Source organism: Oncorhynchus nerka, linkage group LG20, assembly GCF_034236695.1.
Source record: "Oncorhynchus nerka isolate Pitt River linkage group LG20, Oner_Uvic_2.0, whole genome shotgun sequence".
Taxonomy (NCBI): domain Eukaryota; kingdom Metazoa; phylum Chordata; class Actinopteri; order Salmoniformes; family Salmonidae; genus Oncorhynchus; species Oncorhynchus nerka.
The window spans coordinates 29,625,959-29,651,864 of record NC_088415.1 but is presented as its reverse complement, the minus strand read 5'-3'; the positions used below and the strand labels follow the sequence as shown (position 1 = coordinate 29,651,864).

General features: G+C 42.7%; 2 protein-coding genes across 10 annotated transcripts in view; one reads left to right on the top strand and one right to left on the bottom strand.

Annotated features, from left to right (window-relative positions):
* Positions 1 to 209: 209 nt before the first annotated feature.
* LOC115102242 (bile acid receptor-like) lies at positions 210 to 10,814 on the top strand. Of its 4 annotated transcripts, XM_029621949.2 has the most exons (12): positions 285 to 309; positions 3,470 to 3,539; positions 3,686 to 3,827; positions 5,500 to 5,868; positions 6,064 to 6,204; positions 6,509 to 6,639; positions 7,552 to 7,650; positions 7,766 to 7,865; positions 8,311 to 8,427; positions 9,492 to 9,584; positions 9,974 to 10,087; positions 10,300 to 10,814. In XM_029621949.2, exons 3-12 carry the CDS (start codon positions 3,731 to 3,733, stop codon positions 10,515 to 10,517), a joined length of 1,479 nt encoding a protein of 492 aa, XP_029477809.1. In that variant the 5' UTR covers positions 285 to 309; positions 3,470 to 3,539; positions 3,686 to 3,730; the 3' UTR covers positions 10,518 to 10,814. The 4 variants fall into 4 exon arrangements, with proteins under 4 accessions (XP_029477810.1, XP_029477809.1, XP_029477811.1 ...); XM_029621950.2 differs by lacking the exon at positions 3,470 to 3,539 and having other exon boundaries at positions 210 to 309; XM_029621948.2 differs by lacking the exon at positions 285 to 309 and having other exon boundaries at positions 2,788 to 3,539.
* Positions 10,815 to 11,156: 342 nt separating this feature from the next.
* LOC115102241 (plasma membrane calcium-transporting ATPase 3-like) overlaps positions 11,157 to 25,906 on the bottom strand; it is a 35,345-nt gene continuing 20,595 nt past the window's right edge. For 2 of the 6 annotated variants that reach the window (XM_065005380.1, XM_065005381.1), the window contains 5 exons: positions 23,848 to 24,059; positions 23,573 to 23,680; positions 22,623 to 22,805; positions 20,265 to 20,351; positions 11,157 to 12,898 (listed from right to left, as the gene is read on the bottom strand). In XM_065005380.1, the coding sequence (XP_064861452.1) occupies positions 12,467 to 12,898; positions 20,265 to 20,351; positions 22,623 to 22,805; positions 23,573 to 23,680; positions 23,848 to 24,059 (1,022 nt within the window). In that variant the 3' untranslated portion in view covers positions 11,157 to 12,466. Of the gene's footprint in view, positions 12,899 to 20,197; positions 20,352 to 22,622; positions 22,806 to 23,572; positions 23,681 to 23,847; positions 24,060 to 25,906 lie in introns of all 6 variants that reach the window. The other 4 variants (XM_065005384.1, XM_065005385.1, XM_065005382.1 and 1 more) reach the window with 2 other exon arrangements.

Below are 25,906 nucleotides of genomic sequence, written 5' to 3'. Positions count from 1 at the left end.
GAGAACGTTTGTGTGTGTGTGTGTGTGTGTGTGTGTGTGCGTGTGTGTGTGTGTGCGTGCGTGCGTGCTTGCGTGTGTGTGTGTGTGTGCGTGTGCGTGCGTGCGTGTGTGTGTGTGTGTGCGTGTGCGTGCGTGCGTGTGTGTGTGTGTGCGTGTGCGTGCGCGGGTGTGTGATTGTGATTGTGTACGAGTGCGTGTTTGGCAAGTGTAGAATGCCAGAGGCTGAACTGCAGTCAACATTACAAATGTAAGGGGAGGAAAAATCAGGAGGCTATCAGAAGTCAGCACACGAGGAGAAGACCACCACTGGTGAGCTCATATCACTCTTTTTCATACATTTTACTCGATGAAGAGTATATTTATAATTTTATTTCAATTTGATCCGTTATTCAAACTCTACTATGGACTGTGTATTTGAAAAACGTAGTTTTACTATCATGTTCCTTGTTGATTGTTGCTGTGAAGTTGTCTTGATGATGTGAAGAGGCTTAGCTGTCATACTTCTCCTGAGTAACCTGCTACCTGATAGATGAAGTGCCAAGGTGCCATAGTGCATCTTATCTTACAGACTTACAGAGAGATTTAAGAAGTTTTAACAGTGTGCTTTGGAAGGGTAATTTACTCCAACTAAGTCTTAATAATAATAAAAAGACACATTATTGATGCACGCATTAAGGAACTGACACTGGTTAGGTTCGAGAGGTTTGGTGGTTACACTTGGACTTTTACAAATATTTTTGCCACAATGTCGAGCCAGTATTTTGACTTGATTCTGTGTCCGTTTAGTCATGACAACAGTATCCTAACTAGTTTGTAAACGTTTTTAAGACCTGCTGTTACAAACAAGTAATGGATAAGGAAAATTAAGTTGGTAGGCTTGCATCTACAGTACAGTAGGGGGGGGAACAAAAATCTTGATTCTATGGAATCCATATGAGAGAGAAACATTTTCTGAAAACTGCATTTGTACTATAGTGAAAATGGCTCAAGCGTTCTAAAGCAACAACAGATACGCTGAAATCAAAGACTTTCATTGTGTATATTATGTTTGTATGTTCAGTATGTTCAGAGTTCCGGCGCCGACAGAGATGGCCGCCTCGCTTCGCGTTCCTAGAATGTATTTCTAAAACAGATTATAAACTGTTTGGATCTAGTTAGGGCGATAACTTCAAGAGGTGAAAATGTGATGTACTAAGCAAGCATTTATGTTCCTTTTCACATTTCACAACAACGGTCTAGTCAATTCGCATTAACTGTAGTAACATTTAGAGTATTTACAAGTATTTACAAATCATGTGATCTATTTTAGCAGTGGACTTTAACCACAAATCCATCCCCTGGCCCTCCCTGCAAGGCCACTCTAATCTAAGCGTCAGTTTCCTGTTTAAATCAGTAAACACTGTGCTATCTGAGTCAGGCTACCAGCAAACAGTGTGCAGTGATAAAGAGCCAAGCTGGGAAGACGTACTAGAGGTTTAGAGAAAGAGAGATATTTATTGTGTGCTTACAGCCTTCAGTCCAAACGTTGAGTGAATCAAGGGTCGTGTGTTTATCCCACCCTTACCCTCCTCCTCCAGTACGCTTCCCTTGGGGATGTACATGCTCAGGCCCTTGTCCGACAGTGACAACTGGGCCACACTAGAAGATCCATGGCCACATGTATACACTCCAATAAATTGTCCCCGTCACTCATTATGATGAGGGAAATGAGGGAAATGAAGGAATGCGCAGCCACATCCACTGTAGTGTGTGTGTTCCCTCCGTTATCATGCTCTCACACTCTCTTGGAGGTAGAGTACAGTATAAGGGGTAGCAAGCTTTGTGAAGACATGTCTAATGCAACAGTATACGTGACAGGGGAATATGACAACAGAAGCCTCTCCAGGGATTTGTTAAGGTAATTGTACAATGACAAAGAAATTCAAACAAATGTAATAATGACATTAGTCTATTTGGGATTTCTTTCAATCGGGGACCTTAGCTAGTCAGTTGTGCCTAGGTACCAGATGGAGTGAGATTAGTTGGATCCAAAGACGACACAATGTTAATTTGAGGTTGCTTTGTTTGCTTCAAAGGTAGCAGAGCACCACTCTGGAAATGTGAAGTGTTTGAAGACTATGTTGTTCCAAACAATGTCCCAAAAATTGGCTAAATCGAAAAGGGTGCTTTGAGATATTCATATTAATATTTTTTTATGATGAATAAATCAATGTGATTTAGACATACTCCATATTTTAGAGCACACTATAAAGAGGATAATGACACCAAGATGGTGTCTGTATCATCTGCGGTTCAGGGATCATACTGTCTTACAAGAGGCATGCATTGGTCTTAAAAGGGTTTTAAATACTTTTGGGCCTTCCTGGCTTGGAATCGCCCATTAGAGATGAACAGAGGACTGCATGCCCGATCATGAATTAGTGAAACATAACTAAATTGTCACCATAACTATTATCACTGTTAATACTCAATGTTATGCATGTGTGCATACTGTAAATGCATCCTACCTACGGTGTACCTTCTCCTTTGCACTGCTTGCTCAGCACAGACGCTCAGCACGTGGGGTAGATAATTGAATGAAATGCTGCTCGTTGGTCGGCTTGGTTCACAGACAGGCCAGTGTAATTTGACAGTTGAGGAATGGGGTCAGGGTGGGAAGGACACCATTCGTTTGCTAGAATCATGCTACATGTCAAACCCCATCAGGGAGAGGTTAGGGCAAATCTAGGGTCTTCTCTCTTTCGTCAGGGCTCGACATGACCCAGTCAACTTTGGAGGGGGGCGAGTTTCCCAAACTCAAAACCTGACTAGTGTCAAATATTAACTGCAACACAAACAGAGCAAACAGAATCCGAGTAAACACTCCCTGGGGGCCGCAAAGATGAGCTTTCACATACACTCTTACAACACACACTCTTACAACACACACCCATACACATGTACACACATATCCACGTACATTTACTCTCAGACACATACACAACACACTCAGTCATTCGCATGAACACATACACACTATTGTGTTCACATGCACACTCGTACAACAAGCATGCAAACGGCCGTGCATGCACACCCACACACACACTACTTACCCAGGAAGAGTAACTACAGCATACTAATAGTATATAGTGTAGATGGGGAAGAGTATTAAAGGTATCAAGATGTTTATGGAAAAAATAATAAATATTGTAAAGATTGACTACTGGTCATGTCCAGTTATGTTGGTACAGAGTACCAGCTCCAGCTAACTCATTGATCCCACTCTGTGAACTCCTCGTCCGTGGTGGGGTGGGATCCATCCACCCATGCCAAACCTAAGCTCCCCACCAGGGACAGGCCCCCATATGACAGGACCTCTCTCTTTTCTCTGAACTCCAAGCCAGGACAGCTGTTTGGACTTGAGTTCAATCTCTCTCTTCTTCTCACACTCTCCTCTCTGTCCCTCGTCTCCCCCTGATGCCTCCCAAAGGAGCAGAGATCCATCGCACTGCCACAGACTTCAGCTGCACGCCTTCACTGTGGACAACAGTAACCTTTAGGTTTGCATCTCAGAGCGCAGCTTAAAATAGGCAATGATATCACAGCTAGGAGACTGAGGAGACCTGTCGTCAAGCATTGATATAAAGAAATGTTTGGAGAGTTGCAGATTCCTCAGGTGTGTGGTTCCCCGTATGTGTGTTGATAGATTAAGCGGGTGTTCCCAGAGACTGACTGTGGATCAGCTGTCCAGATGAGAGAGTGGAGTGAGTCGGAGATGACCATGTCTGCCGGTGGTTACCTCTCTGCCTCTGATGGATATGGCATCACCGAGCCTCTGCAGTACTACGGTGAGGGACTCTTTTTATCTGGACTCTGCAATTATACTAAAGCAATCTAGTCCGATTTGATGGTGTGCTTATCCAAACACAATGTATCCTGATACATACTCTGTAATTGTGTGGTGATGACCTAATCAAATCAAAATGTCATGATTATACATTTATATTTAATTTATATTATATGTTTATGGTTCCTTTGTTCTGCTTTAGTTTGTGTGTTGCTTTTCTGTTATCATTTGTAATGCCATAGGCCTGTAGATTAGAGGGGGAGACTTGCAAGAATACATAAAGTCTGGGCGTAACCTTATACATTTAGAAACAACTGTTTTTAATAAATAAATCTGAATGGAAAAATACTTATAGGATAGCCTGCCACATTTCCAGTACACAGGATGTTAGCTAACAAAGAATTTGCATTGGAACTAGGGCCTATTTATAATGGTTGCAGTGGAGTGTTGTGACCTAACCCTAATTATGTGGCTTCTTCACATTGTGGTCCTCTCCTCTCCTGGCTGAGGGGTGGATATGATATGGCTACATAACGGGGGGTAGCGTTAGTGTGCGTGGGACAGAGGGAGGGAGGCCTGGGTGTTTACATAGTGCTGAAACGGTTTACAAACAGAGCTCACCACAGTGTTGTCACGCAAGCACAAACTCAGTACTGGCCTCCATCCTCGCCAGGACAGGAAACATCTGTGAGACGTAGAGGAAAGACGGGATGCGTGAGGAAAGTGGTGATGGAGAGAAAGAGAGAGAGAAGGATATAGAGGGGAGGAAAAATAGAGTCATGGTTCTAAAAGAGAAGGGGTGAGGCGGGTTGTGGCTGAGGATAGGGTGAGTGTTGTTGTTCAGAAAGGAGGGGTCATAGGTTGGATTCTAGAGGTCACTGTGGTGTTCAGTACATGTCAGTACATGTCAGGACATAGCTCATAGCTATGGATGAATATCCAGGCTGATATGGTATGAAGACACTTGATGTGCACCTGAGTACAATGTAACTTATACATCCAGTAGTATTGATGCATTTTGAGAAAGGATGGACATTAATCATTCAATTTTTTTTGTGCTTAAAAGAAATAAACTCTCATTATTTCAGTTCTTATCTGAACTAATAAAACGCTAAGAGACTCAACTTATGGAAGTGGATCCTTCTGATCAGAGTGACTGATTTAGGGCTGATCTGTGACCAGTGGTGACACATGTTCCCTCTGTGGAGACAGGAATTGAATTTGCTAAATGCTTCACAGCTCCACCGCCCCTCCCCCCGCTACGCTCATAAGACATCATCAGACACCAATCTACGCGGCAATAAAATACTGAATAAAACTCTATAAAAATATGTAAATGGTAAAATGCCTCTGTAACCTCTCAGCTGCATCCTGTTTCCACAGTCCAAACTGGTTCACAAGGTCTCGCTCTGACGTTGTTTTATTAAGTCCCATAGGACCAATTAAATACATTAAGTCATGCATGAATCCCGTAAGATGGTGGACAACGATCACATTCTTGTGATGCACTTTGACTTGAAACCAGTGTGACTGGGATAATGGCTCTGGTGGACTTTCTTTGCTAGCCACTAGACATTCCTAGGTCCACCCCTGTGGGGCACTTAAACTTAACCGGTGGGTTCAGGATCAAAGCACCAAATCCATTTATTTTGTGTCATTTCCTCATCACACAGATGTGCTGGGGGACCCTTTGGGCTACCCTTTCCAGGAGCCAGACCTACAGGGCCTAGCCTTCAGCCAGCAGCAGTACAGCCCCATCAATGTGCAGTTCTCTGTCTACGGACCGCCGAACTCCCAGCACTTCCACCCACCTTCCACCCACCCCTACAGCCCCCACTGCCTGGACACTCCCTGCGAGCCCAGCCCGGAGCCCCAGTGTGGAAGCCTGGGGAAGGGGCGAGGTGGGGGAGATTTGTCCCTGGTCAAGAGGACCAGGCTGGGTCCAGGAGGAAGGGTGAGGGGCCAGGATGAGCTGTGTGTGGTGTGTGGGGACAAAGCCTCTGGCTACCACTACAACGCCCTCACCTGTGAAGGCTGCAAAGGTAGGCGAGGCAGTGTTTTCGTCAATGTTTACAACAACATTTGGGTGGTCAACCTGAAAGTTTATCACAGAGCCCGTCACTTCCGGTATCTGTCTGAATTTGGGGTTTGAATTTAAATTTAAAAAACGTCTTTATCTGGATTGACTTGAATTGAAATGGACCCCAACTAGAGGTGGTGATACTCCTGTGTTTCAGGTTTCTTCCGAAGGAGTGTGACGAAGAAAGCAGTGTACCGGTGTAAAAGTGGCGGAGGCTGTGAGATGGACATGTACATGCGGAGAAAGTGCCAGGACTGCCGCCTGCAGAAATGTCGTGCTGTGGGCATGCTGGCTGAATGTGAGGGGAACATACCATATCAAAAAGGCTGTAGGGATATTTTAAAACTGTATTTAGCTGAAAGCAATGTCAATCATTTGAAGAGAGGCAGAGTAAGCTAACAATAAGATCTTGAATCTTGAATCTTCATATCTCCAATTTATAGCCAGGAGGACATAATTTAATTGCGAAGGCAACCAAAATACCTTGTACAGGGCTGTAGGGATATATGTATGTATGATCTCAATACCCTTGTGTAAATAAACAATAAGTAAATAAAATATATTTGCCTATGTGAGTCTGACAGAGGCAATTGTGTTGCCAGGTCTGCTGACGGAGGTGCAGTGCCAGTCCAAGAGGCTGAGGAAGGGGACCAAACACAGAGGAGGAGGGCCTGAGGAGGAGGAGAACATGGGGAGCAGGAGAGTCAGCTCCACCAGCAGGCTATCAGGACAGGTACATCACTTTCTCTTTTCCTCCTACATTCAAACCTTCTCATCTAGTTTTCTGACCTTTCGCCATTGTGTTACATTTCTTGGATATTCTGAACGGCAAGGACATTGTAGCTTGACACTTTTTGAAAGATACCCCAAGATCAAATATCGAAGGGTCTAGATAGTTACAGACCCTGGGATGATCATCTTGTCAGATGGATTGTTTCAATGGAGAACCACAGATTTGTTCCTTACTTTTGTTCATAGGTGGCCCTCTCCCAGATCACTTTCTTGGGTTTCCTGTTTAAGTTCTGGGACCGTCAGGGGGATGTCGCAGATCAATTTATTTTAACATTGCATAGGTCTTTGGAATGGCCTCTTAATAGTAGGATGGACCAGAAACCTGTAACACTGTTGACTGATTTCTAATTGGGGTGCCCTGTAATACGACCCTGCTTATACTCCAAGTCTGTGTCAGAATGGTCCCACTGGACACACAATGGTTGAATCAACGTTGTTTTCACTTAATTTCAACCAAAACATTCAATGTGATGACGATAAATCAGCGTGGAAACCTGGGGTATAATTATTACGAAAACAGTTTACTGTTTAAGAACCCAACGGAAGCCAATAGAGCAAAACAAGAGTTTATATTAGACAATTCAGTAGGTCCCTCCCCGTTTAGTTCCTTTTGCTTCTGTTTAAGAAACGTTTTGCAACAGACTCGGTATAATGTATACGCCCCAGATTGGATTTGCCAAAGTTCCTCAGCGTAAGGGAATTTCCTAAATCCAATGACATGGTGACATGTTTTTTTTTACAACTCATCCAAATGTAAATCAAAACTAGACGTTGAACTGACGTCTGTGCCCTGTGGGGTAATTTCACTCAGCCATCAAATGATCTGTTTGTAATAAATGTTTTCCTGTAACAGGTAGTGTCTGAAAATTTGTCAGTAGAACAGAAGCATGTGCTGGACAGGATGGTGGAGGCTCATCGGCAGTACAGTGCGCAGGACACTACACACTGTAGGGTGAGTCGCTGATAAGAATAGTAATTCTGTTGTCTGTGGATTGAGATTTTAAAGATATGTTGTAATTTTTCTACTAATCTCATTGAGAGCTTATTCAGGCAGTTTTTTTCTGCAGGTGTTTGAGTGGACTTGTACGGAGGTTGGTGGAGACAGACTAACAGACATGGCATGCCCTCCCTCTCAGAGGCTACTGCAGTTCGCCAAGAGTGTACCTGGTGAGTTGGGCCACACCTCATACATAAGCTTTCTCTCCTTTCTTGTTTCTGCAGTGATATGGAAAGCATATACCTGCTAAGCTTACACCATGTTGCTTTCACCTACCATATATTTTCATATCAAAACCAAAATCAAAAGGGCTCCCGAGTGGCGTGGCGGTCTAAGGCACTGCAACTCAGTGCTAGAGTCGTCACTACAGACCCTGGTTCAATTCCAGGCTGTGTCACAACTGGCAGTGATTGGGAGTCCCATAGGGCGGTGCACAATTTGCCCAGCGTTGTCCGGGTTAGGGTTTGGCCGTCATTGTAAATAAGAATTTGTTCATAACTGACTGGCCTAGTTAAATAAAAAAAAATAAAAAACCAGCCCTGTTTCTCTCTGAGGCCACTCTGTGTCTGATACCTCCTGTAGTGTAAACTAATCTAGTGTCTGGTGTCCATGTAGGCTTTGAGCTCCTGGACTGCTTGGACCAGACCACCCTCCTCTCTAGTTCATCTGTGGAAGTCATGTTTCTGCTATCAGCTCAGCAGTTCACCCAGAACCCAGCAGCCTCTAGCCCAGGTATTGACACCACCACACCAACATGAGGCTTGTGGGTGACTGACTCATTTGTCCTTGCCACATTTCAGCATGCTACACAGTACAATTACAAGAGTTCATTTAACTCCCATGGGGTCACATTCAACACCATCTGGGCGTTAATGGTTCCAACCACATTTTTTGTTAAAACCAACCTGGTCATGGGGTAGATTACAATTTGTTTTGTACATATCCACTAAATAGAGTACATATCCAATCACATTAAACTCTCAGAGTTGATTAAATGTAACCACATGCCATTTCACACTTTTATGTGTTTTAAATTAACAATCAACTCCATCAGAGTACATTACTCTAGCAGTTCATTACCTTTTACTGTAGGGTGTAAAGCCTTATTTGCATATTTCCCAGAGTGCCTTTTGAGTAAATGATTACATTATGCTGGCTTGCTAAGTGATGTCTAGTGATCTCTAGTGAGGCTATCCAACAATTTTATCTTTTCATCACCCGCAACCTGCATTCCGAATGATTATCAGAGTAAAGACTGAGTATATTGAGAACACCTAGATCACCTAAACTGGAATAACCATCTCAGTAACCTCTTACGGATTAGATTTGTTTAGAAGAATGTAAGTTATATATCTTTGTGTAGCATAAGATCAATAACAATCAAAGTACATGCGAAAACACAGATATTGAAACAAATAATTCTAAAAATCAACCCGCAACAGAGGAACGCTGGGAAATATAATGAAGCCCCCCCTGTGAGAGTTAAAACTTTAACACACTGAATAAATCACTTATTGCACTGTACTCCAAAGCAATGTAAGGGGGCTGTGGATCCTCCATAGATATCAATCCCTTTCTCTGGTTACTCTTAAGGAGTTAAAAGTACACATCCAAATGAACACCAGTTATCACTCCAGGGAGCCAAATCACTCTGTTGAGGGTTAAGATAACTCCAGTGAACACTATGATTCCAAATCTCCTTGATTTACTGTGTACTGAAAAGGTAGGAGCTAGGGATGGAAATGGAACCGGGCCGATTATGCCAGAGAGCTCATTGTTTTATTTTATTTTACAAGCACTACAACCTTTCAACATCTCAACTCATCATTGGCTGAAAACCTTAGAGTCCAAGGAAAACATTCATAGTGGGACCGGCCCTGTAAACTCAGGTAAGGCACACTGTCCTATCTAAATAGTGTACTCACCGCCATAGTATCCCATCTTATGAGCTTTATTTACAGTACTATTTGAAGAGAGGTTCAAGTTAAAGGGATAGTTTATTTGACATTTTATCTTATTTTCCACTAGTATTGTTACAGGCTTTAAAAATCCTAGTCCGAGAATCTGGACTTTGATAAATAACAGGCAAAAAAACTAAAAACTGTTTGGATGAAACCACAACACCCCAGGTGTGTCGAAAATATGCTAAAACTTCAAAATAGTGAACTATCCCTTTAAAGATATTAAAATGAAGCAAGCGTACAGTGAAAAATAAGGGAAATTGGGTTTTGTACTGTTCCCTTCCATGTTGAGTCTTAGGTAGTCTGTCTGTGTGCAGGAGTCAATGAGGACTTGCTAGGACCGGTGCTCAACTTCTTCCACAGCATGGCTTCATTGGGGGTGACGGAGGCTGAATATGCCCTGCTCACTGCTACAGCACTACTATGCTCAGGTGACTGGCTCTCTATGCCTGACACACTACTGTATGAAAGGCTAAATGTATTTGTTAATTTATTTTAAATACTATAACACAAAATGTTTAGTTGATAAAGACACACTCTTTATTGACTTATCATTTTCCTCCAAGCGTGTCTGAATATCTCCTCTAGCTTGGCCAGATAGTGACGACCAACTCTATATCGTTCTGTCATCTGGCTCTGTTAGCAGACGAAGCGTCGCTGCGGGCGGTGGTGTGTGTGGAGAGCTTACAGGAGCTGACCATGGAGCTGCTGTCCAGGGTGTGCGGAGCCCGGTATGGAGCCCAGGGCCCTCAGGGAGCCCAGCGCTTCGCTCGCCTGCTGGGGAGACTCACAGAGCTGCGCACGCTACGACACAACCACCTCACCCTGCTCCGACAGCAGCTCTGGGACAGTCAGCCTTGAGACAGACACTGAGTACGAAGATCAGAGATAGAACAGAGAGACAGAGACACAAACAAATGGTTTAAATAATCTACATTTTGCTTAATGTTCAATGTTTTATCAAGTTTGTACCAAACAATTTAAGGTAACACTATTGGCCATTTTTAATTATTATGTTTATAATGAAAAATACCAATACCATTCTTCTACGTGATTGGTTTCTACTGTAAAGTTTGAATCACCGACCGGTGTTAAACCAAAGTGAGTTTTGTTATATGGAGAGCACAGATTAAGGTATTAAAAAAGTATTTTATCATACCTTGGCAGTCATCCTATTTGTGTTTTCATGGTGAAGCGGGATCAACCACCTGGTCATTATACTGCCACACAGTGCTCTGGTAGGTCTGTTACACAGTGTTCTCTTGGAGTTTAAAGAGGAAGTTTGTTCAAATATAAATGTTCATGATTTTACACTTACCTGGGATGTTTTGGGTTGACAGTAGTAGCTTGTCAGACTAGTGCAAATTGTGGCTCACATCAGAAACAATGTTAATACACCTTACAGATACCTCAGTTGTCCAACTTCTATTGTAACCACATCACTCCCTACAAACATACACTGTGATATAAGGAATTATTTCTCATGGTTGCTGAAATATAAACTTTCAGACGGCTTTAATAAGTGCTCCACAAAGCTGGGAGACATCCTATTTGCAACATTCAAAAAACTCAAATGTTCTTAAAACGATGTAGTGTAGAAGCGTAAGTGAAGCGTAAAAGTACAGATGTATTCAATGGATATTGTTCTGATATCTATCTGTGCCCTTGTGAAAAAGCTGTCACTATTGATCACAGTTGACAGCAGTAAAGCATAGTCGAGTAGAAATACATAAAACATACACACTGATATTGTTTGATGGATTCTAAAGTACATAAAGTAATCATTTCCTTTTCATTTTGTGTTATGAAAAACAAAAATAAAGAGAATGAACAGGGATGAATAAAATAATCACTTAAATAAATTCCTTTAATCTTTATGCGCAACTTAATATTTTGAATACTCAGTTAAGTTGTCCCCTCTGTTCATGGTAGTGTCCAAATGAATAACTTAATTCAAGACATATCTACATGAAGAGAAGAACCAAAACCATGAGTACTACTTTTCATTTGTGACTTTGTTTTAATAGCAGATGTACTATATTGTTACCGTTTTGTGTTTTGAAGTTGTTGTATGTGTTTATAAATGTATTTCTATAGTTATATTTCTTTTTTTCTTTTTCAAGACATACACAACACATGTAAACACAGAAAAGGAAAAGAAGGACATGACCAGAAGGAGTATATAAAAACAGAAATACAAGGAGACGAATACAGCAGTTAAGCAAACAAACAATACTTACAAACATACATCATACATACATACATGGATAGATAAAGCTAATCAATGAAGCGTCATTAACTGGAATATAATAATTGTAGTAGTAATTGCAGTAGTAATAACAACAGTAATAATTTGGACAATAATATTTTTAAAAAGCCGAATGAATTAACCCCATTCCACTTTCCATTGAGTCTTTCATCATTTCAATCAAAAGGAAAATAATCAATTCCAGTTCATTTTTGTCTCTACTACACCAATCACTCCTCTATTGCGTGCCTAGATATACATTTCAAAAGTGTCTTTATCAGAGTCTGGTGGGGTTAGCATCGTTGGACTGTGGAGCTTTTTGAGAGGATTTGAGAGTGCTTTGAAGCAGAGAGTGCAGGCTAAAAGCAGTGGCTGTGGGGGGAAAGGTCGGGCAATGAAACAATCCATAAAACCATTGGTCTATACAATGTCATTTCCAGGTAATACTTTCTCTTTCCGTGTCCAGTTCATCTTCATTCCCTCTTTGTTGGGTTACATCCATGTCCATCAAAGTCATTGGTGTTTCCTCTCCCTTCTTATCAACCATGTGCCCAGATCGTAGTTATAAACAGGTCTCCACGTTGTGCAATGGGCTGGCGGGGCGGCAGAGAGAAGCAGCTGGTAGTCTTGCATCTTTTGGGGTCAGATGATCTCCATTCTCAGCAGCAGCAGTGGCGTTGTTGTTGCAGTTGAGTGTAACGGGGAGGCTCTGCTGGCGGTAGGGGGCAGGGCGGGAGGCAGAGCGGTGGCGAGAGGGTGGCTGAGGGGGCTTGGCAAGGGGAGGAGCTTGACGAAGAGCCAGGCGAACGTTGTTGCAGTCTGAGCGCTCTGATTCTTCGGTTTCAATGTCTGTCTCGTCAATCAAGGGGATGTTGTGGACCGAGTCATTGATGAGAAATTCCGGGTGTGCCATGAAGTCGTGGATGGAGTTCTTGGATTCCGGCTTCTCAATGCCATCATAAAGTGGACTACGGAATGCTTTCACCACTTGGATCTATGTTGAGTTTGGTACAATAATGGTCATACAAGGGGGAAAATGCGGAACGGAAAAGGGAATAGATGGGACAAACAAGTGGAGAGAGATTTAGTATTTAAAAAGCGTCACAGTGGCAGATTTATCTGACTAAACTTACCTGAAAAAGTTGTTATGAAAAGATACAACTTTTGATTCTTCTGAAAATTCCACTTAATGTTAGTTAAATTCTTAGTCAAAAGTTTTATTGTTGTAGGTTTGCCTGGGTGTGGGCAGGTGTGCTTCTTTCTGTCCATTGAGGTAATTCCTAGATATTATTTTAGGAGGGTCCTCCCCCCAGGACCCTCCCCCCAGGACCGAGTTTGGGAAACCCTGATTTATGGAACCCCTTTTGTTCAGGAGCATGCCCAGAGGCAACATTTCTGTACAGTCTCTTTAAAGACAATCAATTACCTATGAATTGAAATGCCTCACTGACCGGATTAAGCCTACTGTATTTGCACAATATGTACATGTCCGTCTGGGAATACTCTGTAACTTTAAAGCAATTTAGGGGAAGTAAAACAAATGAAAAGGTAACTTAAATAATGAAAGATCAAAGTTGCTGTTGTCAGTTCAATATAAGACATTTTAAATGTATCAAATACTCATTGATGGATGTACAACATTGTCTGACACACTCACACACACACGCGCACACACATATAGAAACCTTTTTGTACAGAGCTATAAAACGTACATACGGGACAGGTGAAACAACTAGAACACAGAGCATGGGATTGAGACCAGTTTGCAAACCAAACAATCACTGACATGCTGACAGGCGGATCATGTGAGAGCCTCATTTACTGCCATGCTGTAAAAAAACACATTCAATGTGGTCGTGCATGAGATTGTCTTGGTGCAGAAGAAAATGCTTATGGGCGCAGTTGGATGAGCTACTGTATCTACTGACTGTTGCAATGTCCAATGAGCCATAATGATACTTGCTACCAGTAAATCAAAGGGGAAATCATCCACAATACAGACCAGCCACAGTAATAACAGTGTATGTGAATTAATCAGTTCAACTTTTTAAAATAATTATTGTAAGTGAATTGTACCTTTCTATTGAATATCTTGAACATGTACTTTGTAAGTTGTTTTGGGTATATCTCAAGTCGGGTGTTTTAGATTTAAGGACATTAATACAGTCAACCAGATCAGTACAAACATATCAATATAGTAGACAATGGTTGTATTTCATAAGGCACAATAGTCACCACACTGGAATTGCAAGTGTTGTACAACAAACCATTACCTCCAATGTCAGAACAAATGTATCAAAACTTTTCCTCATAGTCACATAATAAGCATGTGAAACATGTATGATATACCACCAGTTTTTCTGTGTCCAGCCACAACTTACACTCTTAGGAAAAAAGGAGAACCCTTTGAATAACCCATTTTGGTTCCAGGTAGAACCCTTTTAGTTCCAAGTAGAACCCTTTCCACGGAGGGCTCTATAAGGAACCCAAAAGAGTTTTGACAAAAGGATTCTATCTAGAACCTGAAAGGGTTCAAATGAACGGGTTATTCATCCTATAAGGAACTCAAAAAGTCAGGACCCATTGACTCTTTTGGAACAGAACTCCCTGTAAAAAAATAATAACAAATGACGGGTTATTCATCCACTCAAAGTCAGGACCCATTGACACAGAACTCAACATAGGTCTTAAAGGCATTATGGTGAAGTTGACTTTAATATTGTTAATGAGGAAAACATAAATAAGGTGTTCCTGCAATTGCTATGACTGGTCCTAAATTGTAAAGAGATGTGCATATTGTGAAGTATAATCAAATCATAATAATACATTCATTCCCACGGAGAATTTGATGTAGAGCAAATAAGTATGTGAACATGAATGCAATCATATTATGTTGCGATGGACACTTCGGGCTGAATCCTAACTTGATACACTACATGACCAAAAGTATGTGGACACCTGCTCGTCGAACATCTCATTCCAAAATCATGGGCATTAATATGGAGTTGACGCCCCTTTGCTACTATAACAGCCTCCACTCTTCTGGGAAAGCTTTCCATTAGATGTTGGAACATTGCTGCAGTGACTTGCTTCCATTCAGCCAGAAGAGCATCAGTGAGGTCGGGCACTGATGTTGGGCGATTAAGTCTGGCTTGCAGTCCAATTCATTCCAAAGGTGTTTGATGGGGTTGAGGTTAAGGCTCTGTGCAGGCCAGTCAAGTTCTTCCACACCGATCTCAACAAACTATTTCGGTATGGACCTTGCTTTGGGCATGGGGGCATTGTCATGCTGAAACAGGAAAGAGCCTTCCCCAAACTGTTGCCACAAAGTTGAAACCACAGAATCATCTAGAATGTCACTGTATGCTGTAGTGTAAAGATTTCCCTTCACTAGAACTAAGGGGCCTGAACCATGAAAAACAGCCCAGACCATTGTTCCTCCTCCAACAAACTTTACAGCTGGTACTATGCATTGGGGCAGGTAGCATTCTCCTGGCATACGCCAAACACAAATTAGTCCATCGGACTGACAGATGGCGAAGGCGTGATTCATCACTCCAGAGAATGTGTTTCTAGTGCTCCAGAGTCCAATGGCGGCAAGCTTTATACCACTCCAGCCGACGCTTGGCATTGTGCATGATGATCTTAGGCTTGCATGCGGCTGCTCGGCCATGGAAACCCATTTTATGAAGCTCCCGATGAACAGTTCTTGTGCTGAATTTGCTTCCAGAGGAAGTTTGGAACTCGGTACTGACTATTTCAACCAAGGACAGACAATTTGTATGCGCTACGCGATTCAGCACTTGGCGGTGACGTTCTGTGAGTTTGCGTGGCCTACAATTTCGCTGAGCCGTTGTTGCTCCTAGACATTTCCACTTCACAATAACAGCACTTACAGGTGACCGGGGCAGCTCCAGCAGGGCAGAAATGGGACGAACTGACTTGCTGGAAAAGTGGCATCCTATGACGGTGCTACTTTGAAAGTCACTGAGCTCTTCATTAAGGCCATTCTACTGCCAGTGTTTGTCTATGGAGATTGCATGGCTGTGTGCTTGCTGTTATACACATGTCAGCAACGGGTGTGGCTGAAATAGTCAAATCCACTAATTTGAAGGGGTGTCCACATATTTTTGTATATATAGTGTACATGCAAGTAACCCTTGTTTAAATCATACGCTGATTTAAAAAGAGGGATTCGCGCGAAAGTCAGAGTTATGGATGAGCATTAGGAATTCTGTGTGCTCAGTGTACTGTACTTCAGCATGCACAAACAATAATATTTGTTTGTTTATTCCCCCAGCAAGCATAGCCATAAAAAAAAAACATTTCTTCAGCAAGCACATCCAAAAAGGTCAACTTTTGTAGCAAGCACAACCAAAAAAATACCCATTCTACCTCTGAAAATGACCACAAAGATCTTGGACAAGAAGCGACATGACCCAATAACCATGTTGTGAAGAGGGAGTGAGGCAACACAGAGACAATGTTAAGGTTGACTTGTGCTAATTATTTTTCTCTCCTAAGAGCTGTTTGTTTCCATTAAGTAAATGATTTAGAAAAACACATCATTCTTAGGTACCCTCTGAATGAATGTCCCCTTGTGGAAGTTGTAAACTTTCGAGTATAGGTCCCACAATGGTCAATACCAAACAGCTGTTGAAAATGAAATATTATTCAAGTCAATGTATTCACTTGGTTTCTTTGAAATGGGCCACCTAACTTTGAGAAGAAAATGAGAATGCCTGTTTTTTTGCGGTGGAGGTTGAATCCCATGGACACTCCAGACGTATTGAATGACACTAGACAAAGGAAGAGAGGATGTTGGAGGGGAGGACAGACGGGTATTAATGATAGTCAAGGTTGTGCTCAATTCATTTCCACTCGGTCAATTCAGGGAACAAAGAGGAAATTAAATTCATGAATTGGTAAAACAATTCTCAGTGAAGATAATGGACCATCCATCAATGTACATCAATGTACATTCCATTCCTGAATTGAATTCAGTTGAAATGATCCCAACCCTGACACAAAATTTAGGATTTTCTTCACGAGTCCTTTTTCTAAACCAAGACATTTAGCTAGTGATCAGATTAATTTGAGTGTGATTCATAGTCTTCATAAAGCCATGAGAACATAGGACAGGTGGGTGTGATTCATAGTCTTCATAAAGCCATGAGAAACATAGGACAGGTGAGTGTGATTCATAGTCTTCATAAAGCCATGAGAAACATAGGACAGGTGAGTGTGATTCATAGTCTTCATAAAGCCATGAGAAACTTAGGACAGGTATGTGAGATTCATAGTCTTCATAAAGCCATGAGCAACATAGGACAGGTGAGTGTGATTCATAGTCTTCATAAAGCCATGAGAAACATAGGACAGGTGAGTGTGATTCATAGTCTTCATAAAGCCATGAGAAACTTAGGACAGGTGGGTGTGATTCATAGTCTTCATAAAGCCATGAGAAACATAGGACAGGTGAGTGTGATTCATAGTCTTCATAAAGCCATGAGAAACTTAGGACAGGTGGGTGTGATTCATAGTCTTCATAAAGCCATGAGAAACTTAGGACAGGTGGGTGTGATTCATAGTCTTCATAAAGCCATGAGAAACTTAGGACAGGTGGGTGTGATTCATAGTCTTCATAAAGCCATGAGAAACTTAGGACAGGTGAGTGTGATTCATAGTCTTCATAAAGCCATGAGAAACGTAGGACAAGTGAGTGTGATTCATAGTCTTCATAAAGCCATGAGAAACTTAGGACAGGTGAGTGTGATTCATAGTCTTCATAAAGCCATGAGAAACTTAGGACAGGTGAGTGTGATTCATAGTCTTCATAAAGCCATGAGAAACTTAGGACAGGTGAGTGTGATTCAAGCCATGAGAAACTTAGGACAGGTAGCTGTGATTCATAGTCTTCATAAACCCATGAGAAACTTAGGACAGGTGAGTGTGATTCATAGTCTTCATAAAGCCATGAGAAATTTAGGACAGGGGTCAAAACATAGAAACAGAAACATAGGACAAGGAAAACAGACATTGTGGTAATAAACATATAGGTCAGACTCCTAATTTGGGAAGTGTGTTTGGAGTGTTGCACACGTATGGATCTCAAGTTAGGATTCAGCCCATAGAGAGCTACCTATGATCCCTGAACTGACAACCACACTGTCTGGAAAGTAAAGAACATTAAGGGGAAATGATAGTACCTATAAAGCTGAAGAGCAAAATAATAAGTAAAAGACATTGCTTGGATCAACGCAAATTCCTTCTATAGTTAGAGTTAGAAGTTAGAGTTCCTACATTCAGATGTCTACTAATCGTCCTTATAGACAAGGTAATCTGGAGCTGTTTATAAATGAGACGAATAAATAAAGAAGTCCTTAATGGAAATGAGGCAAAACACTTGAGGGACTGTTTTTTTTATGTGGGTTGGTTGGATGAATGCATGGATATTGCATTATACCAATTACACCACGTACATCCAAATTAGCCTCCTTCAAAGTCAACAGATCAAAGGAAAGAAAAACATCCAGATCACACATTTTACACTCAAATACAATCTAGTCTGATGTGTAATCCTGTCTCTTGCATGGTTTACACCTTGCGCTAACATGTGGGTTTTGTGACCTGATCAATAGGATCCAATCACTATCTGATCAATGTTTGTCGTGTCTATACTTGGTGAAAAATGTGTCTCTTATCCATCAACTGTGTCCACAATTTGACCAGATTTCCCGGTGCCTCCCTGTATGCTAATTATTTGACAAACATTCTTTCACAATAATATGAATTAATGTATTTTTTAAGATGATTACTGATGCTATAAGTCAATGGTGCTAGCGGTCAATGATTTTAGTGGCCGATATAATGATGATTTAAATGGTTTGACCATCCAGATCTGTTTACACTTGATTGATATCCAGATACAATGGTCCTTGACTACCACCAGAGGTGGTCAGGGAGATCTAATCACAATCAAATCACAATTAGTCTTTTAATCATCTACACCTGACAAAAAAACACACAAAAAAGTAGGCATATGTTAGGAAATAGAAAGGAAATAAAAACGTCTTCCTTCATGAGATGCAGAACCTACAACAAGAGAGAACAAAAGAAAGCAAGTAAAATGAGGGTAGTTATTTGTACAAAGCAACACTGCAGATCCTTATTTGGCAGTCTGATCGAACCTAGGGACAGAGAAATTGTTTTATTGGTAAGGTGACCAAAAACAGATATCTCAGAAATGTCACTGTTGCAGGTTATACTCGAAGGTTTACAACTTTCCAGAAGCGCACACACTGGAAAATAAATGTAACTATTTTTCTTTTGTGTGTCCCTTTTTACCTTGGTTTGTCATCTCAGAAATTGGCTGCGTCATTGTAATGCTCTGAATAAAATGTCGATCTCATTGAAAATAAGGAGCAGACAGACAGTCTTCTCTGGGCAGTTTGAAACACAATTGATCACAGACTGTGTCAAGACAAACAAAGCAGCAAGATAAAGAAATAGATTACGGCCAGGATTAAATCAGATTAAGGGTAACCCGTGTTAGCCGACAAACGCATGGCTCTTGTTCAGGCGGTGTTGGCGGTATAACTGGGGTATGAGCTGTCAAATTAGTGATGGTCATTGTCAAAAACCACCCCTTCTTTCCCTACCATATTACTAGTTCAAAATGGAGATTTCGTGTGTCGACTATATCAATGATAAAAAGAATGACACTCAAATGTAAAATCATTCAAAGAAATTCATAGCCTACGTTCTCCTTATTTGTGCATCAGAAAAGCATAAATTAGAAAACATTCAGGACTATAAAATCTTCACACAAAAAAATAGAACAAAAAAACAATTATATTCTTTATGCATTCATTAAATACTGCTGGCCAGCTAATGATCATGTTTGAAGAAGTGAAGTAGTCTATACTGAATTACGAAGACAAACGAGTATGCAGCCTGACACTCGAACAAGAGTCATGCGGTTGTCGGCTAGCACGGTTCTGATTGAATCCTGGACTAAGATCATGAGGTAGTAGTGAAAAGGATGTAAAGAAATATTAAATTAACAACTAATACAACAACAAAAAGTCAAATGAAAAGGTCAGTGGGTCAGGCGCCTCAGTGTTGGCTCCCCCACTCCCCAACACACAAACACGCACATAGACAAACACACGTATCTTTGATGCTTAATTGTATTTCTGGGCAGGCAAAGGTGCATTTCAACATGCTCATTTTGATGATGGTGAGTGGACTGTTTTTTGTTGTGTGCCGTTAATGGATGGCAGAAACTCACTCCCAGGCGCACCAGTTGCATTGGCAGTGGAGAGAACTACGTGAGTGGGAGTAGAAATATTGGTTACGTCATGGAGTTGGCTGAGAACTGAGGAGCGACGTCGCGCAGCACCCTGAAAGGAACCACTTCTCTTGAAGGTACTCACTACCTCCATCTGTTGGAGAAGAGAGAGAGGATATTAAAGAGAGGACATGACAGTCGTGCAGTAACTCATGTCAGTTGGTAGGGGGCCCTGTGATGCATATCGGAGGGAACCAGCACACAGAATGAATCACGTTTGAAGGGATGGTATAGTGGAACTTGTAGTTTTGTAGAGGTCATGTTCCACTATGGAGGTATCAAAAGCATGTATTAGATACAAAAAGGCATTTTAATAGACAAACCTAATCCAATTTAGACCTCTGTTTTTAATCAACGATGTTGCCCTCAAAATATGGACCGGTAATTGTTTTCTATGTCTCATCTATGTGTTGGTGTGTGTACAAGAAAGGCAACAATTACAACACTTGTAAAATATTTCATATACTTGTTTTTAGGATTGATTAACAATGAACAAAGGGTACATAAAAAATAATGACAGAATCTGTAATAATAGCAATGACATGAGGAAGGAGAAAAAAGTATTTTAGTGAGAAATCTGAACATGCAATGGAATCAAAATGACTCATAGGTTACAACAATATACATAACTATGTTTGTCCTATCCATAAATACAGTGCCTTCAGTAAGTATTCACACCCCTTGAAACTTTGTAACACAACACATTCTGTCGTGTTACAAAGTGGGATGTTTTGTCTTCAATCTACACAAAATACCCTGTAATGTTAAAAGAGGAAGAAAAATGTGAACATTTATACAAAATAAAACACTGAGTCAAGACATGTTAGAAACAACTTTGGCAGCAATTACAGCTGTTTTTGGGTAAGTCTTCAAGAGCATTGCACACCGGGATTGTACAATATTTGCCCATTATTCTTTTCCAAATTCTTCAAGCTATCTTAAGTTGGCTGTTGATAATTGCTAGACAGACATTTTAAGTCTGGCCATAGATTTTCAAGCCGATTTAAGTCAAAACTGTAACTTGGCCACTCAACATTCAATGCCATCTTGGTTAGCAAGTCTCTTGGTTAGATTTGGCCTTGTGATTTAGGTTATTGTCCTGTTGAAAGGTGAATTTGTCTCCCAGTGTCCATTGTGTCCATTGGAAAGCAGACTGAACCAGGTTTTCCTATAGGACTTTGCCTGTGCTTAGCTGTTAGATATTTTTATTTTCAGGACTAATAGTTTATTTCTTTGCCACATTTACTTAAGTGTCATGTTGCAAACATGATGCATGTTATGGAATATTTTTTATTCTATACAGGCTTCCTTCTTTTCCCTCTGTCAATTAGGTTAATATTGTGGCGTAACTACAATGTTGTTGATCCATCCTCAGTTTTCTCATATCACAACCATTAAACTCTGTAAGTGTTTTTAAATCACCACTGGCCTTATGGTGAAATTCCTGAGCGGTTTTCTTCCTCTCCTGCAACTGGAAGGAAGGTTAGGAAGGATGCCTGTATCTTTGTAGTGACTGGGTGCCCTTCTTTGCAAGGCATTGGAAAACCTCCCTAATCTTTGTGGTTGAATCTGTTCTTGAAAAATCATTACTTGATTGAGGGACCTTACAGATAATTGTACAGTATGTGTGGGTTACAGAGCTGGGGGTAGTCATAAAAAATCATGTTAACCACTATTATTGAACATAATTGAGTCCATGCAACTTATGTGATTTGTTAAGTACAATGTTACTGTTGAATTTATTTAGGCTTCCACAACAAAGGGGTTGAATACTTATTGACTCAAGATATTTCAGCTTTTCATTTTTAATTAATACAAAAATATATATAAAACCAAAATTCCACTTTGACTTTATGTGTGTAGGGCAGATACACAAAATTCCACTTTGACTTTATGTGTGTAGGGCAGATACACAAAATTCAAGCTGTAACACAACAAAACGTGGAACAAGTAAAGGGGTGTGAATATTTTCTGAAGGCTCTGTATAGGAAAACGTCTTTGGTTTCTGACAGAATGATCCAAACGCATTGTATTTTATATATGATTTCATAAAATATAGCTTTTTTGAATGAGAATATTACGTGCATGTTTTACTCTGTTCACATCACTGTGTTCATATCATATAAAAAAACAAGGAATTAATTGTGGTGAAATGAATTAAGGCATCAAAAGGTGAATAAAGAGAGACACAAATCAACAGAGATGAGTCGAGCAAGTAAAAAAGCCTCCTCTTCATAGGACAGTACAGTACATACTACAGTACATACTACAGTACAGTACATACTACAGTACAGAACATACTACAGTACAGCCCTTGTTGGAGAAAGACAAGGGACAGGGAATTGTGGAGCCCAATGCACTGTACCTGAGTTTGAATGCGATTGAGGCCCCTGAACCAGAGGATCTGCCCTCGACGCAGCTCCCTCTCGGCATGGTCAATCTCTTGCTCATCATCTGCCATGTCATCATCAATCATCTCCTCCTTACCGAGCGCATGACCAGCCTCCTTCAGACAGGGCAGGCGGCTGGTGGGTACCGTGGTGATGAGCTGTTTGGGCCAGGGTCAGTGTTAGTTGACAAGGAGAAGAACACAACTTGTAAAACAAAGGGTTTCGGTCTGGTGGATCTTACATGCTGACCAAACGTCTGCGTACGCCATCGTGCGCATGTTGATTTTGTCCACCCACACCTGACATGATCAGGACACGCAGGTTGAAATGTCAAAACGAACTCTGAACCAACTATATTAATTTGGAGACAGGTTGAAAAGCATTAAACATTTATGGCAATTTAGCTAGCTAGCTTGCTTTTGCTAGCTAATTTGTCCTGGGATATAAACATTGGGTTGTTATTTTACCTGAAATGCACAAGGTCCTCTACTCCAACAATTAATCTATAGATGAAAGGGTAAACCGAGTTCATTTCAGGTAATCTCTCCTCTTCTTATTCTTTGGACTTTATATGGCGGTTGGCAACCAAATTTAAGGTGCATTACCACTACCAACTGGACTGGAGTGGGAACCTCAGTTCGTCTTTCAATCACCCACATGGGTATAGGCTCCTAAAAACCAATTAGGAGACGGGAGAGGCAGGACTTGCGTGTCCTGATCGCGTCTGGTGTGGGTGGACAAAATCAACATGCGTGCAGTCTGGTCAGCATGTTAGGCAGTCCTTCTTGTGTAAAAGCCAACTAAAGACTAGGTTATGGATATGTGGGTTTGTCTGTGTCAAAGACCTTAATTAGTTCTTGACACAAAACCACTGTAGAACCACAGTTTGGGTAACACATTTACACATGAACTCCAGCATAAGTACCTGTCCCCACAGCAGCTCTCCTACTCCCACGAGCAGACACCACAGCCACTGCTCCACATTGAGTGGTGTGCAGCTGAAAGGTTTCCCCCCAAACTGCACAATCACAAACTGTACAGAACAAGACACAGGATGAGAGAGATTTGATCCCAAAAAGTGGTTGCCATTGGTTAGCACAACATATCCTCATGATGAGTTCAGATTTTTTGTGGTCCTCACCCACATCAAAGTTGCCCATCCCTGAACGTATAAGAAGGAAACGCTTATGGTCCTCTTACCTGCATTAAAAAAGTCCCCAGCACAATACTGCAGAAAATAGGGTTGTGGAATATGCCATCAAAAACGTTCCTTTCACCGTGGATCTTACGGGCATTGATCTCGTTGAACAGTTGCATGAGCACAAAGGTGTTGAAGATGATCGTGTAGTGCTCGGAGGGGGGAGAGTGCAGAGGGGCGTTGCGTCCACTATCAATGTTGAAGATCTTCTCTCCTGAGATGGAGAGGAACACAAAAAAGATAAGTGGACAATAGAGTCACATGTAGTTAAAGATATACTTCCTACTTCCAAGCAAAGGTATACTAAATGATCATGTAAAATGCTACAAGCTAAATAGAGCACTACAGTTCCATGACTGCTTTTCCTCAACGTTTTTGTCCCTCACTATTGCCTTTTCTTACACCCTCCCTTCCTCTTCCCCCACCTCCAGCCTCCGTCCCTCCTCCCATCTCCAGCCTCCGTCCCTCTTCCCATCTCCAGCCTCCGTCCCTCCTCCCATCTCCAGCCTCCGTCCCTCTTCCCATCTCCAGCCTCCGTCCCTCCTCCCATCTCCAGCCTCCGTCCCTCCTCCCATCCCCAGCCTCCGTCCCTCCGTCCCTCCTCCCATCTCCAGCCTCCGTCTCTCCTCCCATCTCCAGCCTCCGTCCCTCCTCCCATCTCCAGTCTCCGTCCCTCCTCCCATCTCCAGCCTTTGTCCCTCCCCCATCTCCAGCCTCCGTCCCTCCTCCCATCTCCAGCCTCTGTCCCTCCCCCATCTCCAGCCTCCGTCCCTCCTCCCATCTCCAGCCTCTGTCCCTCCCCCATCTCCAGCCTCCGTCCCTCCTCCCATCTCCAGCCTCTGTCCCTCCCCCCATCTCCAGCCTCCGTCCCTCCTCCCATCTCCAGCCTCTGTCCCTCCTCCCATCTCCAGCCTCCGTCTCTCCTCCCATCTCCAGTCTCACCCCTCCTCCCATCTCCAGCCTCTATCCCTCCTCCCATCTCAAGCCTCCATCCCTCCTCCCATCTCCAGCCTCCGTCTCTCCCATCTCCAGTCTCACCCCTCCTCCCATCTCCAGTCTCCATCCCTCCTCCCATCTCCAGTCTCCATCCCTCCTCCCATCTCCAGCCTCTATCCCTCCTCCCATCTCAAGCCTCCATCCCTCCTCCCATCTCCAGTCTCCGTCCCTCCCATCTCCAGTCTCTGTCCCTCCTCCCATCTCCAGTCTCGTCCCTCCTCCCATCTCCAGTCTCCATCCCTCCTCCCATCTCCAGTCTCCGTCCCTCCTCCCATCTCCAGTCTCCGTCCCTCCTCCCATCTCCCATCCCCATCCAGTCTCCATCCCTCCTCCCATCTCCAGTCTCCGTCCCTCCTCCCATCTCCAGTCTCCGTCCCTCCTCCCATCTCCAGTCTCCATCCCTCCTCCCATCTCCAGTCTCCGTCCCTCCTCCCATCTCCAGTCTCCGTCCCTCCTCCCATCTCCAGCCTCCGTCCCTCCTCCCATCTCCAGCCTCTGTCCCTCCCCCATCTCCAGCCTCTGTCCCTCCTCCCATCTCCAGCCTCCGTCTCTCCTCCCATCTCCAGTCTCACCCCTCCTCCCATCTCCAGTCTCCATCCCTCCTCCCATCTCCAGGCTCATCCCACCTCCCATCTCCAGCCTCCATCCCTCCTCCCATCTCCAGTCTCCATCCCTCCTCCCATCTCCAGCCTCTATCCCTCCTCCCATCTCAAGCCTCCATCCCTCCTCCCATCTCCAGTCTCCGTCCCTCCCATCTCCAGTCTCTGTCCCTCCTCCCATCTCCAGTCTCCGTCCCTCCTCCCATCTCCAGTCTCCATCCCTCCTCCCATCTCCAGTCTCTGTCCCTCCTCCCATCTCCAGTCCCGTCCCTCCTCCCACCTCCAGTCTCCGTCCCTCCCAACTCCAGTCTCTGTCCCTCCTCCCATCTCCTCCCCCATCTCCATCCCTCCCAGTACCCTCCTCCCATCTCCAGTCTCCGTCCCTCCTCTCATCTCCAGTCTCCGTTCCTCCTCCAGTCCCCGTCCCTCCTCCCATCTCCAGTCTCCGTCCCTCCTCTCATCTCCA

What these genes read in the sequence shown, in the direction of transcription:
- LOC115102242 (XM_029621950.2), top strand. Translation starts at nt 3,731, where the DNA reads ATGAGAGAGTGGAGTGAGTCGGAGATGACCATGTCTGCCGGTGGTTAC. An exon ending in CACCTGTGAAGGCTGCAAAG is followed by an intron (nt 5,869 to 6,063) that starts GTAGGCGAGGCA and finishes CCTGTGTTTCAG; the next exon opens with GTTTCTTCCGAAGGAGTGTG. An exon ending in GTTCGCCAAGAGTGTACCTG is followed by an intron (nt 7,866 to 8,310) that starts GTGAGTTGGGCC and finishes GTGTCCATGTAG; the next exon opens with GCTTTGAGCTCCTGGACTGC.